The sequence below is a fragment of the Epinephelus moara genome, chromosome 16 (genome assembly GCF_006386435.1).
Source record: "Epinephelus moara isolate mb chromosome 16, YSFRI_EMoa_1.0, whole genome shotgun sequence".
NCBI lineage: Eukaryota > Metazoa > Chordata > Actinopteri > Perciformes > Serranidae > Epinephelus > Epinephelus moara.
Genome location: NC_065521.1, coordinates 32,981,281 through 33,004,865, shown reverse-complemented (window position 1 = coordinate 33,004,865; position 23,585 = coordinate 32,981,281). Strand labels below are relative to the sequence as shown.

At 41.3% G+C, this 23,585-nt stretch overlaps 1 protein-coding gene across 1 annotated transcript; it reads right to left on the bottom strand.

Moving 5' to 3' along the window:
* Positions 1-258: 258 nt before the first annotated feature.
* Positions 259-13,785, bottom strand: cdh26.1 (cadherin 26, tandem duplicate 1). Its single transcript, XM_050065129.1, has 19 exons — positions 13,757-13,785; positions 11,254-11,313; positions 11,069-11,161; positions 10,826-10,981; positions 10,576-10,723; positions 9,854-10,023; positions 9,634-9,762; positions 9,360-9,545; positions 8,962-9,236; positions 6,896-7,038; positions 6,537-6,767; positions 6,218-6,439; positions 5,051-5,175; positions 4,688-4,762; positions 3,850-3,915; positions 3,549-3,623; positions 2,059-2,097; positions 1,816-1,887; positions 259-938 (listed from the first exon to the last, which is right to left on the bottom strand). Exons 1-19 carry the CDS (start codon positions 13,781-13,783, stop codon positions 720-722), a joined length of 2,511 nt encoding a protein of 836 aa, XP_049921086.1. The 5' UTR covers positions 13,784-13,785; the 3' UTR covers positions 259-719.
* Between the last annotated feature and the right edge of the window lie 9,800 nt (positions 13,786-23,585).

Sequence of the window (23,585 nt, the reverse complement as noted above, 5' to 3'; positions counted from 1 at the left end):
ATGAATATTGCTGCAACACAAGCTGTGCAAATTCAACACCACTGTATCACCAGGTCATTAACAGGCCACAAACATTTACAGTACCTCAGTGACAGCACCACTGTCCAATTACTGTTGAACAACACAGATTTCAACCAGATTCTCAGATACTCAGTTACTCTGGTCCGTATCAGGGATGTTCTATAAAACAGGACTCTTGTGAGAGTGATAGGCGGAAATAAAACATCTTATATACATTTGAAATATTCCAGTTTCCACAGATAAATTTACAGTTTGAGACATAAAAAATAAAACTGCCCTATAAAACCTCTAGAGTTACAAATGATGTGCTGCTAAAAGTGTTGAGACATGACAGGACTTACTCATAAAGTAGCAAAGTAAAAAAAACAACAACAAGCAAACACACCCATTCACTGTCGAAACGTAACATTTCAAAATCACCAGAGCATGACAGTTTGTGCAGTGCATTCATTCCATCTTTAAGCAAGCAAAATACAGCCTCTATAAACATAATCCTTGTTTTGTGGATAGATGTGCGTGTACAATATCAGGCTTTAGATATGTGAGATGTTTTAGTCCGAAAGGCACAAGTACAAATTCCAGCGATCGTTGTTTATCTTTTCTTCCAAGATCCAGAAAGGTCACTCCATATTCATGATCTCAAACTTGGAGCGCAGAGTAACTTTTTTCATATAAAAATCACACTGCAGCGGTGCTTTTTAGAGCTGTATGTTTTTTTCTGTAACTGTCTGCTGACAGATGGTTCCCAAGGTCTTGAACTTTGGCCCCAGGTCATTCAGAAACATCATATCGTCTCCCAGGTTGCTGAGTGACAGCTTATCCAGTGACTGGCATTTGCTGCCCTGTCCCTCGTAGGCATACTCGTAGGGAAGGTACATTGGGTGGTCTACATGAGTTCCTTCAATCACGTACAGCCTCTGTGGGATTGAGGAGTCATAAAAAGATTTCTGAGTCACTTTGTTAAAAACTTATCATAACATAATACAAATATAAAGACTTTCAGCCTGGTTGTGTAATATTATAGTCATTGCATTAAAGGGTGCGTCCGTATTAATTCTTTTCCACGTTCTTTAAATGGAAACTCCTACTCGGCGGTTAGCAGAAAGCAGTGACACAGGTTGCAGTGCTGACACCCTCCCCTCCCTTACCCCCCCACATATGCCGTTCAGAGTAAGCATGGAGAGTGAGGACAGTGTTAGCTTGGAAGATCTGAGCTCGGAGGTGAAGGATGGTTGTTTTTTGTTCTTCACCTTGCTGTCAGAAGTTCTTTCTGAGCGGGAACTGAAGCCCTTTTAAAGCTACCACACTCTGTTGACAGAAACTGTATCAGCAAAATGGAGGTTGCTGGTTTACCGCCTTGTCTGGTTTTGTTTGTGTTTTTAACCGAACCAACGTGGCGCCGTCTACAGCAGTATGCGAGTTTGAATGTAGCAGTGCAAATACCTATGTCAGATCATGTGTGAAAATGTTTTTAGGTACCATTTTGACGCTAAAACATAGATGACCAAAATCAGAATTTTCGGATTTGAATACATAAGGAACACTACTGCAAAGCAGTAATAAGTAATGGAGCCTCCTTGACTACCTCTATCATTGCTTCAAGCAGATGCGAACACCCTAATACAGCAGTGTCATCCATGTTATGTATATGAGCATTTCAGAAGTTTAATTTGATTGCTTAATTTGCCTTTCATTCACACAAGCAGGTGCAAAGTGCTGCTCTGACCATCAGGAGCAATTTAGGGTTCAGCATCTGGTCACACTTCAACATGTGGACGTTAGACAAATGCTTACCCTGTCGATGTGATCGGAGATGTTATGACTTGAGCGCAGGCTGTAAGAGTGGTTGTATTTTGATGAGCCTCCCTGTTCACAGAGAGAAAGATTGTTAGTTCCTATAGCCAAAATATAATGCACATGTACGGGCTTCCCACTGCTTAGTTAACATACAATTTATGCATTAGACAGTGCAAGAAAGAGGGTTTACATTTCAACTTCTTCTTAAAACATGTTGATTCAATGAAAAGCACTACTCACATGGTAGGCGCTGGACCTGTTTGTATTCCATGCAGAGTACTGAAATTAAAAAAATAAACAGATTCCGTCTTTACTATCCTCACTTGACCTCAGTGTATTTGTGGATCTTTTAAAACTGGAACCAGACAGCATTCAGAAAAAGCAGACTAGAAATTTTCTTTGAAGTTGCATCAGGATTCAATTCCTTTAATTCAGTAAGGGCGGACTTAAAGAGACAGTTCACCCCAAGATTAAAAATACATTCATTTGTTTTGTGAGTTAACGAGTGTGGAGATATTGGCTGTAGAGATTTCGGTCTTCTCTCAAATACAATGGAACTAGATGACACTCAACTTGTGGTGCTCAAAGAAGTGGCGCAAAAAAACATTTGAAAAACTCAACAGCAGAAATCACGCCCCGATTACTCAAGATTTACCACAGACCTGGCTGTAAGCACTTTCACGTAGGAACTATTTTCTTCTAACCAAATTAACATCCACCAACTATATCACCACGCACAACGAAGCATACATCTACTGCTAGCTCACCTAACACCACTGAGCTTTACATCTAGCACTTGCATGAGCATGAGCCTCTCGTTCATGAATAGACCCATGCTTCCTTCTGCACTGTGATACGGTTGGTGGGTGCAGTTTGGTAGAAAGAAAATAGTACCTACATTAAACTGCTTACAGTAAGCTCTGCAGATTATCTTGAGTAAACGGGTCATGATTTCTGGAAAGAGACATTGCTGCTGAGTTTTTCAAATGTATTTTTTTTTAACGCTTTGAGCACCACAAGCTAAGTGACATCTAGTTCCATTTTATCTAAGAGAAGGCAGACATCTACGGCCGATATCTCCAGCACTCGGCAACTCACACCAAAACAATCTAGGCTGTTAAACAGCACTACAGGTAAGAGGAAAAATATGTATTTTTTGATTTTAGGGTGAACTGTTCCTTTAACAATAGAACAACATCTTGGTATAAAGCAAAGCAATAAAATAAATATATATATATATTTCAAACTGCTGTTAAGTTGCTGCTGCATTTTGACAATTATTAGACATATGTTATATATGTTATTTTTTTATACAAGCAGATATAACATCATTAAAAAGAAATTTGTAAAGATGTTCCAAAACCTCATTTTTTAAAATCTGTCCTCCTACAAAGGATTTCAGGACATTCTTTCCCTGTTTTGAGATATAATGTGAACATATAGCCAATAGACAGAGAGAAACAAAAAGACTAAAATGCAAACAAAAGGGATCAGACAAAAAAACTGCTCATACTAGGTGTGTCTCTGCAACACAGGCTACAAAGATAGGCATTGCTCATGTTGCATTAAAATACAGGTGGTGGCACCCCCTTGTGGATTTAAGGAGGCAGTGTGTAGACGTGCTACAAGACACACCTATCAGGGCAATGAGATGCAGCGTGATAACACATTCATCAGGAATGACACCCTAAAAAGGGGCAGCTATTTTAATCACGGCTGTAGTCACTCACCATGGCCTGCCCTGCGCCCTGGCTTCTGACAGTGTCGTGACGCTGCATGCCCATTGAGTTCATGTTAGAGTTCATCTGCAGGAGATATACAGTAAAGTTAATCAAGGTGGAAGGGCGTTGTAGAGGACAACAACCAGCCCTGCTGATTTTTAGGTCATATCTGCACACGCCACTGAACACTGTAATTTGTTATTTAGAAATGAAGTCCCACTGCTGTAGACATTACCCTAAATCATTGTAATTATTTGCCTTGTAAAAATACAAACACACAAAGGAGGCTATTTAAAGAGCTGTTACTCACCGTGTTGAATACTGAGCTGTTGTACGCATCCACATCCTGGGCCATTACTGGAGCCGCCTGAGACGTCTAGTTGATTATAATAATAATAATTTGATCAAACAAAGCAAGTTAATAAAGCAACCCTACAAGCAGGGGCAAGAAAAAGGGAATTCTATTTTTGTTTGCGCCATTTAAGAAAGCATTTAATCAAATGTTTGAAAAGGGAAACACAGCCCTTAGAAAATAAAACTCTTGAATTCTATGCAGTAATGCCAAATAAAGTACTCAAACTTATACATCTGCTGGTGTAGCGCCAACATTTATCTCACATTCAAAAGTTACTGTGGTATTTTACAGCAAAATTCTGTAAATGTGATCAGTGCGTCCAAATTAAATCAAGTAGTCCCTCTTTTCAGGTACTCCAGGCAATCCAAGATGTCTTCTTTGTGCTGTGTCATGTATTCTTAAAGGTCAACCTGTACATGTTGCTCGAGGCTCATCATAAATGTGTCTACAACATGCATTTCAATTACAGTGTTGCATCACATACCTGTCTGTCAACGCCTCAGAGACAAATAAGAGTAACTTGATTATAGCTGTGATCCATTTTTCAGGAAGATTAATCGCCAAATTTTCACACGTTTTTCTTTATATAATTCTTCTGTTTGTGTGGCATTGAGGCATTTTAGACTCTTGAATTCTGACACACCCTGAAATTGCACCCACGCTGATACACCTTATGCCTGTGAGGAAAAGAGGAATGAGAGACGGGGGGGTGGGGNCAAATGTTTGAAAAGGGAAACACAGCCCTTAGAAAATAAAACTCTTGAATTCTATGCAGTAATGCCAAATAAAGTACCTTCATGGTGCCCATTTTTATGCCGTCTGTCACCGTCATACTGGTTGTAGGTGTCAGGAGCAGAGTGGGCTCAGTCTGGCAGAGAAGACAAAGAAAAGAATAAATAGGTCAGCCCACCGTCCCCAAAAATGGGTGCGATTGGTGGAGTAATATATCATACTGTCACGGTCTTACGACGTTTGGTTGCGTTGTGTGGGTATTGAGTTTGAAGTGATAATGCGGTTGGTTATGGGTTTAGAGGCGTATGCTACAATAACTGGGTAAATTACCTGGATTGTTTCGACTCTAGGATGCATTGATCTGACTGAGTAATTTTGGCCGTTACTGCTTCTAATCTGCACACATACAGCACAACCAACACACCTTGCATTCCGAGCCCCCTCCTTCTTGGTTGTACTTGATGAGGGTCTGGTTGCCCTCATCCTGCACCATGGGCATATGTTTGAACTCCTTTTCTCCACACTGACACAGGAAGATGAGCAGCAGCACTGCAGACACACATCAGAATAACACCGTTGAATATACAGCGTGTACACTGTTCTCAGGCTTCCACATAACTGCCATAGGCAATGGTGACCTAGCTTAACCTGTAAGATTAAGCTGGGTGTGGACAGTGTACAGCCTGTCTTGAAGAGATTCAGTTTGTATAGGACTAAATTGCATACGGAGTACGTTTTGCCGACAGGGTGATCATTATGTTAAACGTTTCTTTGAGTTACTGAAAAGAAATTAAACATGACATTTATGTACTGCCCTGGATTGGCAGGGTGAAACCAGAATCTCAGGTTCTCGTCCACTTTGGTTGAGCTGAAGGAAAGATTGTGATTTCAGGTGCCCCTGAGCAAGGCCCTTAACATCCAATTGCTCCAGTGAAGCTGCTTGGTGGCCAACTGATGAGACCGGTTGAACTGGGAAGCTTCTAGGTGTTAAGTCATGAAACTTGTATTCAGGGTGTTCCTTAAAATATGAGTGTTGCTTTCAGTGAAACTTCCCTAACTAAATAAAAGCTTTTTTTTTGTTTAAATAATTAAGTGATAGCTCAGATACACATATTAACACAGGATCAAGAGGAGCACAAGTTAAACACACAACTAGCAGTTTGTAACATCTGTTTTTAAAAGTGCTATATAAATACATTTATTATTTATAATATTATAAGTTAAGTTATGGCATGTTTAACACCTGCACGGCAACTCCAATACACAAATTTGGTTTAACTATTTGAGACAATATCATGAGATGTAATCATTTTAATTTGAAGGACATTCAGCAATTATAAAAAAATGTCTTGTTATAGATAAATTAAGCTATTTGACTGGTTTGTGTTCACATACTAAATCCTCACCTCTCTGTTACTAAAATGACTGAATGAATGATGAGATTAGTGTGGGCGAACAGTCTTGACCAATTTTATGTGTTCATTTGTATCTAACTTGCCTGCCTTGACTTGCCACAAAAAAGGGTGACTGCAGGTTAATTTAGCGCAAACTTAATGATTTTGTTAATGTTGCCACTGACTGTCATACTCACACAAAAATAATAGAAGTCCTAGAAAGAGCAGTCCAATGCCCGCTGGCCCAAGCCTGGAAGAGGGCAGGTCTTTGCTACGGCAAACATCTCCCCCTCCACAGTCACACACCATCACTTCCACAGTGTCACTTCCACTCGTGCCCTGGTGGTCACTGATCGTCAGGGGCACTGAGTAGTTACCATACGCAAGTTCCTTCAGCATAACAAGCCCACATTCGTCACCTAGTGAAGGAAGGAAAGAAGGGGGTGTAGTGGCTGTTTGATTTCAACAATTTTTTGTTTCAGTTTTTGTAAGGAGACTTTAAATATACGAACTAACCAAAGGCAGGATCTAGTTTCCATCGTTGTTTCAGAGTTTTGTCATCGCCCCCCAGCTGGAAGGAGAAGGGCCCACCGAAAGGATGTCCATCTGCGTCCTTGGCAGGCACCATGACTTTGTTATTCTTGTTTCCACACAAAATTATGCCTTTGCTGACCAGCGTGGGGATGTTGTCATTGATATCATGGAGGTGGACCATGACAGTGGCTGTTCCCGTGGCTGGAGGCTCACCTTGGGAGTGATAGCAAAGGCAAAAAATCCTTTTAATTCATCCAGACTATATTATTGGAGGCATTTAGTTCACCAGTGGGGCACAACATCCAGCTTTTGTTAGAGTGTATAGTTGGGCTTCTTCATACCATTATCTATGGCACCAACGACGATTTTGTAAATGTAGTTATCAACATGGGGCGACTCTCTGTCCATCTTCTTAGTTGTTGTGATTTTGCCTGTTTTCGCATCGATCTTCACCCAGTCAGCTGGATCCTCTAACAGCACATGCCTGGTCACAAGAGGACAACGTATGAACTGAAAGCACCCAAAATGGTAGAGATAACTACATAACTACAGGTTTTACTGTATGTTGTATGCCACATTATATATCAGGTAATTTCACATAAGAAATGTGATTCTATATTCTCTGTTGGGCCCCGATCAATGCATTGGCAGTTAGGTTATTGCAGATATATCAGTACTGAGTGGCTGGCCAACACTAAGCTGGCAGTATAGAAATGCTGAAGATATTTTAAGAACAAGTGGCACCCACTGAGGCTGACAAATGAAGCCAACAGAGGTGCCAAAAAAAGCAGTTTCTCATATGGCCGCTCGACGCTGGCTCCAAAAGGGAGCATTTAAACCCATGTTAAAATGCCCAACTTTACAGCAGAAATAAACAAATTTACAGCCTGGTACAGAAAACGGTTTTGGTCTTAATAGCTTATTTCTCCCTTCATGACAACTGTACAGCGTTGAATTTCTATATAACAATCTTTACATTTTATGGAGGCTTAAAGTTATGCGTAAGTAAGGGTGTGGCCACTTTGAGTGACAGGCTGTTTGCAAGGCGTTTCTACAGTCTGTGAGTCAGATCCACACCTCGCTCCTCCACAGTTCCATCCTCTTGTCCAAATATAGTCACTTTTGGCTCCATTAAACCAAAATGCCAAAGCTTCCAAACGTGAGTCTGCAAACTAGTGGCTGACGTCACGTTCGCTTCGTCCATTATTTTATACAGTCTGTGATTTAGAAACAGCGTCACCATTGCAAAGTTTGTCAGTCAGAAAGCACGGACAATTTCAGTTTTTCAACGATAAAATCTTCCGTTCTTTACACATCTTCTTTGATAACCAAATTGATCATAATTGTTTGGCTATGGTCAGGGCTGTAGCTGACTCGACCCAATACCAATAGTTGACCGTTAGTTACTTTTTTCCTTACAGAGTTTAAGAGTTTTAACAGGGTTTGATGGGACTTACAGGGTAGGAGACATTCATGTAATATAGTATACAAGCCAAGTTAGCCCTCGGAGCTAATGCATGCTAACTACACTAGCGACAGTTCAGTCAGGAACACTCTCGTCATAGATTTAACCATTTATTCCAACAAATGGAAATACAGCTATACTTGGCGCTGATGGCTCTACTCTTAAGATGCAGCATGCTAAATCAATACAGGAAGCGCAATGCAGAAAACCCTCCAGGGTGTACAAGAGTGGGCCCAAAGCAAGACATAAAATACCCTTTTAACTTTTAAGCCATGTTAGGACTCTGAATTAGAAAGGTGGAGGCTGGGGTGGAGGAGGTAAAGTTTGCCAGCAGCAGCAGCAGTGACTGATACGAAGCCATGATCCAATCAGCTGGCTGTCAGCTTGTTACAGCTGGGGTATATGACTTCCATGTCCTGCATGAACTAACGCAAAGCTTCATATCAGAAAAGTGCAACATTTTTGCCAACACTAGATTTCAAACAAAAGCCAGGGACTGCAGTGTATTAAGTCTCTGTGAGCTGTAAATTCCCTACTTCTAAGCAGAGGGCAGAAAAAAACGTTATCTCAGAGCCTGGCCGAGATCTCTTCCCACAGGCAGCTGCCTCTGTCTCACTCAGATTCACCCTGGCTCTGGGTCTGCAGCTGCCTCTACGGGAGAGCAGTGTAAAAGTGAGCAGTGCTCATTCTGCATCTACATCTGAAGATGTACGCTGCACACTGACTGACAAAACAAAACAAAAAGACTGCTTGACTTGAAGAGCCTCAGTCGACTTAAGGGGTCTCCAAATGATAATTAGAATCTTCAATGGCTGCCCTAGTTATGGGGTGCATTTATTTTAGAAATAAACAAGAGATGATATATTGTTCTAAGATTTTCTTTTGTAACTCTTGCATGTTGATATTAACTACCGCCTGAAAAATCAGTATCTAAGCACTAACCTGATTTTGGATTCGTCTGAGTCGGGATCTTTAACTACTGGAGTGAACAGCACATTTCCAGGCTCCTCCTCTTCTCTCTGGAACACGTCAAATTCAGTTTTTGCATAATAAGGGGGGTCATTGACATCTATCACTTTCATTGTGACGCTGACTTCATTTGGAGGTGGAGGTTTGTCTGTTCCACCAGCTGCTTTATTTTTGCAATAAAACATTTCCTCCTCATTCTCCACTCTGATCAGCAGAGTGGTATTAGTTGTCATCTCGAAATCTTTGCCCTGGAAGAAACACACACGGCTAGGTCACTACTGATGCAGCTGCTGTTTATGATAAAAAACGGTTGATGGAAATTTAGCTTGGTCCACTTGTAAATGAATGAAGCGTGAGAAAAGCAGAATTACCTTGATGACACTCAGAATACCCTCATTAGTTTCAGGGTCAGTTTCAATTTTGTAGTTTTCTCCCTCATTCCCTTTAATGATGTAGTATTTGGCACGCCAGCCTGGAGTTTTAGGAGTGTCTTTGTCGTCTACCCCAATCCTCAAAACATTGTCCTTGGTGATCGATTCTTCCACCTGGCCGTAGTACTGAACAGGCAGAACAGTTTCATCTTTAACATCATAGCATAACTCTGAAAAGCAAGTATTAATGATAATAGTAATAAAAAATCTGTACCTCCTTTTCCTTAAACGTTGGTTGATGGCTGTTTGTGTCAACAATATTGAGAGTAACAACGGCAGTCGAGGAAAGGGACGGAGTTCCATGATCTTTTGCTTGAACAATAACTTCATATTTATTTACTTTCTGAAACATATATATTAAAAAAGATATTTTAGATATTGTATTGTGTGGGTGCATGCTGCTGATGTAGGTACTGTAAGTCACTGAGTCTCACATCATAGTCAAAACATCCTTCAACGGTGAGTTGGGCCATTCTGTTGTCAATCTGAATCAAACTAATCTTGGGAGAGTCCGGCTTCTGTGAAAGCACCCTGATGGTGACTTTAGAGTTGGATGTGTTCCTCTGATCGATGTCAGTGACCAACAGCTGCACCGGCAAGTACGCTGCAAGAAAAAGGAGAGATTGAATGTGTTATAGAAAAGTAGGAAGCGAGGAATGGAGCAGAAAAGTACACAGGATTAAAGATGCAGCCTGGGTTTGAAATGATTTTGCTGCTACAGTATTGGTGAGGCTACACCCTTGTTGTTTGTTTTTAAAGCCCTGACAAAGCTCTACAGTCATTGAAACCAGGGTTAGTGAAGTTCAACTAAAAACTAAATCTAAAAGTGAAGTGAAACAAAACTGTATACTTACAAAACGAACTATAAACAAATGAAATCTGTGGGAAATGTCTGCAGTTCTAGTCTTTTGGAGTGGCTGAGTTGCTCTCCTGTGTATCCCGTTTTTTCCCTGTTTTCCAAAAGCATCCAACATTCTACGTTTGATTACATAGTACATCTCTTTTTCCCCTAATTATTTTGGCCCGTCTATGTTTAAGAATTTATGAGAACTCACTGTAACTTGTTTTCATTTGTTTGATGTATGATACTCAGTGACTGCAGGCACAAAATATGCACGCTATACTGTATGAGTCAATTCTGCAACCGTATACTCACCGTCTTGGGTACTTTCCTTTATGCTGGCTTTCATACGAGAGTGTTGAAATTTCGGTGCATTGTCATTGATGTCCTTTATTTCTACATTGAAAGCCAGTTCTTTGTCTATTGCCGTATCCGTCTTTTTGCTCAAGATATCAAACTTGATCTGTGGGTGGAGGTACAATGAGGTGAAGTTGTCTTTTGTGGTTAAAAAATCTACACATATGTATTTTTCATCAGAGGGACTGGCAATCCAGCATGAGCTTACTTTGAAGAGATTGAACTCCTCTCTGTCAACAGATGTATGGGCATAGACGACTCCGGTATTTTCATTGATGGAGAACACTCCCAGTGGCGGCTCAGTCACACCCATTCCACTGATTCGGTACTTCTGCCCCTCGTCATGTGTCTTGTCATTGAACATCTAGTGTCAAGACACAAAACATTGAGCGGTTATTTTGTGCATGTTTGGCTCAGTCAGGATATCACATTTACAAATTGATGTCCTCACCTGAGAGATTTGTTTGGGGAATGGCCCATTATCTTCCTCCACTATTTCAATTGTAGACAAAACCCACCTTCTTTTGGAACGCGCCAAAAGCTCCTGTTGAAACCAGAATGTTGAGCAAACATACATTTGTTATCAAGGCAGAATAGTTTGGCAGGAGTTTGCGTTCCAAAACATGAAACAGTTACCCGCTTGTCACGTTTGATGTGGTTGCCTTCTCCACACTCTGCCAGGGCTGCAAATGCAACCTGCAACACAAACATGGATCATAATACCTGTCATCATAGAGCAGTCTCAAGTATTTTTTAATCCATTGTGATGTATGCCTTTTATCATGCATTATTCACTGCTCATTTACTCTCCCCTGTAGTGTTAGATGTTTCACTGTGGTCTTACTGTCATACATTTACTTCACTGTATTTTGCTCCTGAGATAACAAACATGTTTTTTTTTTCTGTACTCATCCTGTGTCAGGGAGAGCTGCAGAAAATTCCAGCATGCATTGGGGCAAGAGGTGATGATACACACCCTGTCAGGCTGCCTTGACCACACACATACAGTAGAAACCCCTTCACGTGTACGGGCAACTAAAAGCTTCCCATTCATCTAATCTGCATGTCTTTACACACAATGAGATGAGAGAACGGGAAACGGCAGCTGGTTGCGAACCAGGAACTATGTAGTTTACGGTCTCCTTCTTCTTATCTTAAATTATTTGTCATTTATCATTATCATTTATAATTATTTTCTCAGTGTTTTGGCAGATCTTGCCTTCTTCCAGATAAAAGCTACTAATCAACAGACTGACATACAGTGTATAAAATAGGTGGTTTCAATCACTGTGATGACAGGGCAAACCCGATATCGCTTGTAATTCAGACTAAGAGCAATTGATACATTTTGATTGTTAAAGATAATTGTAGATGTTGCCAGTGATTCAGAGGTATAATCATCATGAACATAACTTTTCAAACCACCTCAACTGACGCGAAGGAGCAGTGGCTCTACCCCGAGCTCCCTCCGGATGTCTGAGCTCCTCACCCTATCTCTAAAGGTGCGGACACACCAAACCGACATCAAAGAACTAGCAGCGACGAAAGCCAACCATTGCGTCGTCTATGTCGCTTCACGTTGCCCTGTGTCAGTTGTATTTGAACACACTACACGGACTACATCCAACGGCCAAGTAGCACGTACGTTCTGCGCCTCCGTGAGAGGAAATAACGCAAAAAGGGAAACCGGAAGTCCAAGGAATGCATGAGATAAACAAAGTAGCGGAGTCCTGTCAGCTGAGGGGTTTCCTATCTGTGCAGCCGAGCACCGCAGCACCTCCACGGACTATTATATCCAGATGGTGCCGGTGTTTGAAAAACCTGAACAGCCAATCAGAGTGATTTCTCTCACCGACAAGCTCCGCCGCCGATTCAACATGCTCAATCAGCCGAAAAGCTGCCAACGCCAAAGTGCCAACGGTGTGGGACACACCGCAAAAACTAGGGCGTCAGACGCTCACCGACGGCCCGACTTTGGTCGACGGCCGGCTGTTGGCTTGGTGTGTCAGGGCCTTAAGGCTGAGCCCAGCCACCCCATGTAGGAAACTCATTTCCACTGCTTGTATCCGCCATCTCATTCTTTCGGTCACTACCCAGAGTTCATGACCATAGGTAACGGCTGGGACGTAAATGGACCAGTAAATCGAAAGCTTTGCTTTCCGGCTCAGCTCCCTCTTCACCACAACGGACCAGCGCAGGGCCCGTATCACTGCAGAAGCCGCACTGACCCGCCAATCCATCTCACGCTCCCTTCTACCCTCACTCGTGAACAAGACTCCAAGATACGTGAACTCCCTCGCTTGAGGCAATAACTCTCCCCCAACCTGGAGATGTTAAATAATGTGCATTGTCCCTTCTTAAAATAAAGAAACATAAAATAAACATTTCTTTCAGGCACTGGGAGCAAATCATTCTGTTGAGGTGTCCCATATATGGTAGCGGCTGCAGATTCCAGGTTGTGGCCCTTTGCTGCATGTCATCCCCTCCCTCTCTCCCCCCTTCACACCTAGACTGTCACATCTAATAGATGCAAAAAGCCAAAAAAAAAAAATCTTAAACAAAGAACTTAGTCATGTCCCAGTGTCTCAACTACTGTACAACTTGTTAGGAATATTTTTTTAGGAAATAAAATAAATTCTCCAGTTGCAGCACACTGTACTGTAAAAGATGGGACCGCAGTGTGAAGTAAGTAAATCATAACATCACAGGGTTCGAGAGTGACGCTGCAACTCACTGAATAACAGGAAGAGATGTACATAACCTGATTCAACAACTAGGTTTAAAATATGTGCTGTGTGGTACTCCATTAATCCATCGTAAGGATCTCATGTTACTGTGTCAACAACCTGTATTTCCATTATATAATGCTGAGAACTGGTTTTGCGTGATGCCCTCATTAATGCACATTTGCATGCAGACTTACTAAACAGTAGAACACCTGGTTAAAGGTATAAGTGCTATGCATGTAGACATTCTCTGCTGTTATTTCCAAGTTTTACAAATCATCACAAGCAACACAACTCTCTCAGAACAACTATTTTCTGCTGAAAACATTTGCTTTGTTCTTCAACGTTAACTACATCTTTTCTTTGTAAACAGTGTTAATGTAACTGTAGATAATTGTAGAATATACGCCTACCAACAGAAGCAGGGAAAAGGTCCTCATCTTGGTCCACTCCGTGTTGTATCCTCTGCAGGAGTACTCCGAAAGAGTCAAAGGCAGCCTGAATAAATATGCATGTAAGACAGCCCACAATGCCTGCAGGCAGCAGGTTGACTGACTTTGCAGTTGACAAAAGGCTGTTTGTTCATGTGTGCAGATATTTGATATGTTAATTGCTGATCTTGAACTTACAGTTGTGTGTAGAACAAGACCAGTAGATGCCGTGCTTTGTGTATACCCGTGTACTTACGTCTTAATCCAAATCTATTTTGTTAGGGAGTGTTTTAGTTGTCATGATAGTGTGGACTTTTATTGGGCTTCCTGTCTGTGCTGAGAAACAGAGCTCGGCTCAGGTGTACACCCCTCCACCTCCGAAGCTCATATTACCATGTTTTATTTATGTTTGACCTACATCACATGCAGATGTAGCTCAACTTAATAGGTCCTGTAAGTTTTAGGTGAAGTGACTGAAATGTCATTTTAAATCCAGCGGTACAGTATATGTCGTGCTCACGGTCATTAAACCAGCTGTCAGTCACATGCATCAGTACATTTTGTCTTCATGCAAAGTCCCTCGTGCTGAATATATAGACGCCATTGGCTCTAGGTTTGTGTTTATTTTTCTTGTGCTGTCTTAATGACACATCACTTATTACTCAAAGGATTCAGTTACACATAATGAGGCCATGAATGTGTCGATCTCGCCAAAGGCAAGATTAATTGGCAAATTTTGGAGTTGCTCCCTTCATGTAATGTCTTAATCTTTCAAAATGAACATGACAACTGACGGACATCACAGCGCAAAGCCGTAGGTAGTACTTAAGTCTTTAAACAAACAAAAATCAGCTACACACACGCATACACACACACTCACACACACACACACAATTTCCTCAGTGTATAGCACAATCACGATGCACTCACACTACCCTACCGCTACAGTGTGTCTCACTGTTGGACTGATTTATGCTGAGTTTGTTACATATTGTTATATACTATACTGTAATATACTAAACTGTACTGTACTGTACTAATCTAAACTGTAGAGTTAGAGTTTGTTATATATTGTTATGTACTGTTATACACTATACAGTACTATACTATGGTAAACTATACTATACTATGCTATACTATACTATACTATACAGTGCTCTTGTACTGTATCGTTTCTACTTTTCCTTCTATCATCATGTAGTTTTATTAACATATTATTATTATTATTTTCCTGTCTGTTAGCAGTTCATTTGGATAGTCCACCTACAGATAGTTTGTATTATTCGTTGAGATTTAACAATTCAGCTGTTTTGTCTTGTCTGTAGATGTTTATAGAGTATATGTGACAATTCTCAGAATTACTTGGTTGACCTTGAATGAAAAGTTCAACTAAATTCTTCTAAGAACATGTAGTTATGTGAATGAACAACAAATAAACTGATGAAATGTTAAAAATATTGTATAAACTAGGTGGACTATACAAATAAAGTGTTGCCTACTTTTTTTTTCGTCTGTATTCTGTGCATATTCTGATTTTGTGCTGCTGAAAACAAAAAGCGTTTTCCCTCTGGGGATCAACAGAGGCGTTTCTTATCTTTTGTTCTCTTCAACAAGCACAGGCACATTTAAAAATGCTGAAAAATAAATGCGGTTAGTAATGGTTAAGTACAAAATAGTGAAGTAGGGAAGACTATGACCAAATTGTGCATGATATATCATACTGCAATATAGTGAAATATAAGAAATACAATATTAAAAGCTAAACAAAAAAAATTGCCTTTGATCATTCTGAAATGTATGACTTGTTTCAGTGTCAAGGATTTATTTTCCATAAATATTAATTACTACTTTTAGTAAAATTTTATAAACTGACCATATATTTAAAAAAAACAAAACAAAACAAAACCCAGAACATCAGAAACAACAAAACTTATGTAACAAATTGTACATTTTCCATTGCTAAACAGCATGGGGCATTGTGTGCTCATTGTGTATGTTTTTTTGTGTTGCATGTCCAACAAAAAATATATGTTTTTTCATAGTAATGGAAAAAAAACAGCTCCTCAGAGCAGTTTAAAGCCATGCTATGATAGGATATAACAAAGCTTTACTTCACTATCTCCTGATTCCCTCTTTTTTTTTGGTTCCTTCACTTTTCTCAGTCTGATAAATACTGTAAGCTATCAAAATGAATGGGTGCCTTGTGTGTCAAGAAAAAAAAAACGTGTCTCACAGGCTCAGTTGCCCACATAATTCCATTTGAAAATAGAGACAGCAGGTATGTCTTGTGTTTTTTTTTATTGTACGACTCAGAGACAGTTTCGTGTTTATGTTCTCACCGCTGGGCCGTTTGCAGTCAGTCTACAGTAAGAAACTCGAGCCCTGAGGGGAAACACAAATGACCATGGGAACACATTTGCAATCCACACACACAGCTGTGTTTTAATTTTCCATATTATGACTGGTAGATGGCATACTTATACAAGTTTACTTAAAATTATTTTTATGCTCATAATTCACCTCCTTACATTGATATAAGACATCTATTTGTAGATAAACAACTGTTTTATGATTTTGAAAGCCTAGAATCTGTAACATATGATAATTAAATCTAAATTCAGTATAAAGATGTTCTAGTCTCCTTGTAAAAAACGTCTCTGCTAGCCTGTGTACTGACTGTGTGGGAAAGTAATAAACTTTAATTTCATATCGATGCCGCGTGCAGCCATTGTGCAGTAAAGCTCTTGGCAAAAACATAAACAGGAGAGTTCCTCCCTGTTGGATTTGGCCTCAGGTCACCTTATGATTCTTTTGTTTTGTCATGCATTGAGATGGCACTAATAGCTGGGGTTGTTAACCTTGCAGGCAAAAGTTTATTACGGTCTGTTGAGGTAATATCTCACAGCTGGAATACAGAAAGTAATTTTTTTTATGCGCCATTAATTTCATATAAATGACATTTTTTGTTTCAGTTAATACTCACCAGAAACACAGTGTCTTTCTGGCATGTTGCACAATCCAAAGACGATCCTGCTGCCTAATACAGTACAAGTGTGTCCGTTTTTGGTGATAATGATGATGTTACTGCCTAACAAAAGGGACTGCGGGGAAGGAGTAGTTGAGGACAGGTTCTCTGAGGTCTGAAGTTGCTGTGGCACAGTTCACGGGGTGAAAAGCAGTTATATTGGAGCCTATAGCAGCATTATTTTTCATATACGCAAGCTTGTGGAAGCTTGTAGAGTCTCTTTGCAGTTTTAAGGATCCAAGCCATAATAGGGTTGTTTAATCACAGAGATTATGTTCTTAATGTCACCTCAGCTATTAAGTAATGTTGACTCTGAGCCCAGTCACTGAAAGAAAATGTTGGCGTTGCACATTTCTGTGCAGTGCCAAGCTAAGTTATGTACCATACCAACGTTTTTAAAGTAACTAAAGTGATTACATATATATGAGCGGACTTTGTCACCAGGAAGTGGTGCTGATGGTTAATGGCATGACACCTTGATGAGATGGCTGCCAAGCTGAGCTGTTAATGAACGCCCAACATTGTATCTATCTATATGGTAACCACCATTTTTACTGAGACATTTCTGCATTTCCTCTGGGGATTGTGGCACCAAAAGTGGGCATTTTAAGCCAAAACATGATCTTTTCCAAACCATAGCCAAGTGGTTTTTGTGCCTAAACCCAACCACACATTAACCACAGTGTTGTTGTGAAGAGGGGTGAAGTTTCAACATATCCACTGCATGATAATGAACAAATCTAATATATCCATGGTTTGCAAAAATGTGCAATGCCAGTATTTACTGTGGCGAGTAGTTTATTACTCTGGTTACAGGAACTCCTTTTGACTCATTTTGATTGAGAATATTGAGGTTGAATGAGGTTTATGTGCCTCTTGGATGATTTAAGAGTTGTCCTGGCATGCATGCTTCTAGACAGTAACCCAAACTTCAAGTCAGTGCCTTATTGTTTTTCACAAGTTCGGGAATGACAGTTAATTCAGGCTTGGGGCCAGAGGTGTTTCCTCCAGTTTTGAAAATATATTAGTGGTTGATCTTGATTAGAGGAGGCAAGAAACTAGTGCTGCACGATTTGATAAAAATGTGCGATTGCGATTATGGTGGACAATATCGCGATTTGCGATTGCGATTGCGATTACAATATAATTACAATAAAATATAATAAATAAATGGTATCATGAGTCTTTTTGCTTGATTCAGTGTTTCCCCTACATTATATTAGGGGGGCACTGACCTGACATAGTTCTTGTTATGGACAGACAGTGTGTCAATGACCATCAACAGACTGAGCACAGTCAAACACGCTGCTCACACAGCAGCGCAGCACGGAACTGTACACACAGCGAAGCGAGCCTGTGTTGCGTTCAGAGCACGGAACTGTACACACAGCGAAGCGAGCCTGTGTTGCGTTCAGGCGTTGTCACGTAAATGACAGATTCCAGCGCCATAGGACAACACAGCAGCATGTCAAGTCGGCCGAACGCGAGCAAAATTGCTCAGTTTTTCATTTGTTATGGAGTCCGTGATTTCCCTGTGACACTTACAAATGTTTGCTTAACTGTGCTTGGATGTTGTTTTATGAGGCTCTGGCGGCTTTCAGTTGTCTCATTGTCTTTAACGTGACATGGCTCGGCTTTCTCTCACGTGCACTCTTCCTACTTATCACTGTGCTGTGCTGTCTCAAGTGTTGATATAGATTGGTCGTGTTGCCGCGGGACATGGTGACTTTACACAGCACATCTTTCTGTTCAACGTCGCCGTACCTGAATCCAAAGTATCGCCATGTAACAGACGTTTTGTTCACCACCAACTCCGCCTGTTCATGGTCGTGCTCATGCTCTTCTTCAGCGTCTGTGTTGGTCACTGCTGCACGCCGGCTGCACGCACCAGGGTAGCTTGTGTGCGTGATGTCAACAAACTCCACACACTACAGGAGAGGCAGTCACATTCACAGGCACACACGTTAACATTTATTTAGCCTACATTAAATCGCAAATCGCAGCCTTTTATGCGGTTATGTAATAGCACAGCCTGACATCGCGATTGCGATTGCGATTAGATTAATCGTGCAGCACTACAAGAAACCAAACGTCTGTTGACACAATTATGTGGTCAGAGACAAAGAGTTTGATAAACTGATCGTCTGGGCTAGAGGTAAGAAAAAATGATCTAGTATGTTCTTTCAAACTTTCTAAGGACAGATAGATCTGAGGGAGAAATTTTAAATGTCTGATATGGGCTGAGATGGGCCAGAATCAGTTATATTTAGAAATGACAGCTTGGTAGGGGTGGGCGATATATATCGTTAACGATAATATCGTCATTGTTGTTTTAATGATGTGTAAATTTACGTTATCGAGTATGCAAATGACTTCACAAAAACAACTGAAAACACACGTTGAAAGGTTAAAACCCCACACATTCACTGAACAATAGTTACGTAACTTGCGTGCAGCAGCACACCGCAGTACGCCTAGGTGGTCACATGATCTCTCACGGGCACCTTCCCGGCAGGTCAGCCTGCTGCTAAACGAACATTAGCGAGACAACATAGCAACACCGCCCACGGATGCTCCAGCAGCTTCGGAAGACGTGGGTCAACTGTACCGGAAGACCGTCTACGGAGCTACCTAGCCTAGCCACAGTTAGATGAACGAAGCGGCAACATGGCACAGTTTCGAGTCTCCCTGCCGGAAAAGTTCACCTTCAAGGCTGAAGACTGGCCTAAATGGATTAAACGCTACGACAGATTCCGCATTGCTTCTGGATTGGAGACGCAAGCACAAGGGAATCGCAGGAATGTGATCTTTGAGAGAGTAAAGTTTAATCAGCGGCTTCAAGAAACGGGCCAGACGGCCGACAATTTCATTACGGCGCTGCACTGCCTGACGGAGCACTGCGGTTACGGGGCTCTACATGATGAGATGGTGAGGGACAGGCTTGTGGTGAGTCTGCGGGACAAACGCCTATCTGAACAGTTGCAAATGGACCCGGAATTGACGCTACAAAAGGCCGTCACCAGAGTCAAACAGAGAGAGCAGGTAAAAAAGCAGCAAGAAATGTTAAGAAGATTTTTCCTTTAATGTCATGAGAAACAATTAATGAGCTATAACTCAGGCTGTTAAAAACACATATTTAAAAGAATATCGTCTAATTATCGTTATCTTCAAAATCGAGATATTATTTTTTGTCCATATCGCACACCCCTACAGCTTGGTTACCTTGAGGTCAGAGGACAAAAACAGTGGTGATGCAGTGCAACACAGTGGGTAGCAAGGATTTCACTGTAAGGGCCCTGATACACCAAGCTGAAGGTCGGCTGTTGGTCATTGTCAAGCTGTTGGTGAGCGCCTGTCTTTTCGCGGTGTGTCCTGCTCCATCGACCCTTGCAGCCCTTTTTGGCTTATTTCGTAGGAGAAGGCAGATCCCATTGATGAATGAATTCATGTAACAATTAGATTTAATCGATTGACTGAATTGAAGTAATTGGTATTGTTTATGTGCCTACTGGCTAACTCGCGCCATGAATCCATCCTAACGGTCTCCTTGTTTCTGTTTTTGAATGACGAATACAGACTACCACTGCCTGCTGACAGGGAGAGTTATATTCTGTAACGCAGGCGCAGAACGTACGTGCTAGTTGGCTGTTGGCTGTCGTCTTTGAGGTGTATTCACGCGCAGCTTTTTGGCCGAGACACAGGTGACGTGAGGTGACAGTCGGCCTATGTTGCCACTAGTTCTTTGATGTCAGTTTGGTGTGTCTGAGCCTTATACATTCAAAATCATTTAGGCTGAGGCAGATGATAGATCGACACCGGCCACAACCAGGTGTGTTTTTGTCAGTGTGCCTGCCATGCCACATAAAGGGCTAAGTAAATTTCATTTTGATTAATTATGGTACATATTTCTGTCTTGTCGAATGTTGTTATCGCAGCAGGAGGTATTTATGAGATACTGTGCTCTCCAGAGTTGGAGGCCAGTGAATGAAGGTGGTTTATAGAACATCCTCTGTAAGTTTTGGCCTGCCCTGGGTACAGAGGTATGTTATGTCAGTATTTTTCCCACTATGCTGGGGGGGTTTCATGATGTGTTTTTATCAAGTTAAAATCTCAAAGCGTAGAAACGCCCAATTCATCACTCATTGGTCTGCGATTAAGAAACTATGTTCAAACTCTTTGCCAAGAGGAAAATGAAGACAAATAGTCTGTGTCAGAGTAGATGTCAAAAATAGAAAGCTGGATGCAGCGCAGCGTCCTGTAGCTTGTCAGCAGTTCAGTGCAGGCAAACAGCTCTGCACTACACTGGTCCTTGCTCTGATAAAGGGCACATAAACATGCGGCATGCCCAAAGATCACAGTGCTATGTTAGAGAAGGCAGTAGGAGATGAGTGAGAGAAAACTACGAGTAAACTTGTAATACTAGAAGAACCAGAAAGCTCAAAGAGAAACAACAGCCATATGAATCACTACTTTAAATCCTTATGATAAATTACATTTCCTTTCAATTCCTTTCTCCCTTGCACATGATCATGCAGGTAACACAATGTTGGGCGTTCATAAACAGCTCCTGATATGTGTGATAGAGAGTTAACCTGTCACCTGTCACTTTGGAGGGCTATGGATCACAAATGTTAAAAAAACAAATCAGGTTCCCATATAAACATTGCAGCAGGTTTGGCTTGCTGTAATCATTCCTCCTGTTCACACTGGCTCTAAATGCCTTCCTGTAAATGATGGGGAACAAAATCCAGTCTCTCTTCTGTTCAAAAAAAGTGTGGGTTTCTTTGTGGGTAGAGGTTGTTTAGAATGAAATTCCCTTTAAACATCCAGTACGAATAGAAGGAATGATTATAGCAAGCAAAAATGCTATCCCTCTGCATATAGACCTCGTAAGCATTGTTCAAATTGTTGCCAACATGTTTATAGTTCCATTTTGTTTGTAACATTTTAGTGTTAACTACTCTGTGAGCAAGAGGTTTAGAAACAGCAGCACAGTAGACTTACAGGCACAGTTCGGATATTAAGAAATGGGGTTGCAAGAGGTACCTTACATAGTGTATTACATACAGTAGGTGGTGGGAAGCTAAGCGGTGTACTGCTGTGGAGGGGTCAGCAGTAAAACATATTTTAGACACCTAAAAAATAACCCAAAACATCCCAATTTCATATCAGTTTAAGTGTACGCTTTATCCAGACTATTTTCACTGCTTTACCTTGCATCAGACAGCACTTTCTGATGGGCAATTAAAGCCATTATATCACTCTCTTCAAAGCCATTGAAAAATGGAGTTTAGCTCGCTGAACGCAGGAGCTGTCGTACCCCTTTTCTTGGCTTGGTTGGTTTTGGCCATTGGCCAGGGATTACCATTTCCTTTACAAGGTGTGTCTATGACTGATGACGGCTTTATAAACAGTGGGCTGATCCACAGCTGAAGTCCCTTGTTATTTTTGCTGCATGTGTTTTTCCACAGCAGGGCAGGTAAAAGAAGTTTACCTGTTGGAGGTGAGCTGTTTGCAGAGCTGCAGTAAGAGCCTGTTGTCTGCAGCTCTCTATCAACACCTCACTGTGGCTGTTTCTGCTTTTACTTTCCCCCCTGTGGTATCATTAGACTTGTGTTTATTGAAGAAAAGCCGCAAAGAAGGTTTTGCTAATTCAGTGATAAACACATTTCATCTGAGTTTGCGAGCAGTGACTTCACACAACTTCTAATACAGCTGATAACGAACATGAAACAATAAAATAAAACGGATATCTTAAGTAAAAACAGGACGCAGGAGAGAAACTAAACTCTAAACCAAAAAGATTCACTCCGAAGCTACAAAAGTACAGAGAGCTAACAGAGACTTATAAAAATGTCTTTCTATCTGGTCTCCTGCAGACAGTGGTGAGTAGAGTCTTGCAGCACATACGGCTTGTTTGTGGGTTAGAGGCGAGGTCGTTGGGGGTTGGCTGTGGTGAGATGTCACTGCTACCTGCTTGAGGGCGGGCAACCACCCCCAGAAGCGCGAATCAGTGCAACACGGCTTGAATTGGTGCGGCCAAAAGTGACATTGTAAAAGGCCAATTGGTCTGCTGCTGCTTCTAACAGTTTGTCTGTTTGTGTTATTGTGTGACTTTGGTGTTTAAAAGAGTTAGGTCAGATTCAGTGAGCTAAAATCATTGTTTTTGTCAATGGTGACTGGTGGCTCTGATGAGAGCAAAGTTTGGAAACTGAAGTCGTCAACGGCTTTGCCTTCATAAAAGGCTGTCTGCAGCAAGGGAAAGCAGTGAAAATACCCTCAATATAGCACACATTATTGATATTTTATTGATTTATTTTTGGTAGGACTTTTTAGGTGCCTAAAATATGTTTTGCTGCCGCCCTCTCCGCAGCAGCACATTGCCTAGGTACCGAGTTGGTATTCCTGCCTGCTTCTCTAAACTCATCCTGGTCTCGCTCCAAACTCGTGAAATATTGACACTTGGTCAGTGGCCTGTCGGCATCAGACACCGAAAAACAGGGGCACTCTTTAGCAGCGGTATGAAACAACCCAGACAGAGGCATTTGCTGATGCTCCAGGCCAGGGCCGGACTGGGACAAAAAATCGGCCCGGGAATTTTGAGCCTAGTCCGGCCCACCAGGTGTTGATGGAAAGACAATGAAGCCTATGAATGAAAACAAACTTTCTTGTGACACCGCTTGTACACTGTCTTGTTGGTGTATATGTACTTGTCTAATAAATTTAAACCTACACCATCCTCCCAGTCCCATTATTCTATACAGTACTTACTTAGAGGAACCCAAA

What these genes read in the sequence shown, in the direction of transcription:
- cdh26.1 (XM_050065129.1), bottom strand. Translation starts at nt 13,783, where the DNA reads ATGAGGACCTTTTCCCTGCTTCTGTTG. An exon ending in AAAGGAAAGTACCCAAGACG is followed by an intron (nt 10,024 to 10,575) that starts GTGAGTATACGG and finishes TTTTTCTTGCAG; the next exon opens with CGTACTTGCCGGTGCAGCTG. An exon ending in AGGACTTCTATTATTTTTGT is followed by an intron (nt 5,176 to 6,217) that starts GTGAGTATGACA and finishes GTGTGTCTGCAG; the next exon opens with TGCTGCTGCTCATCTTCCTG.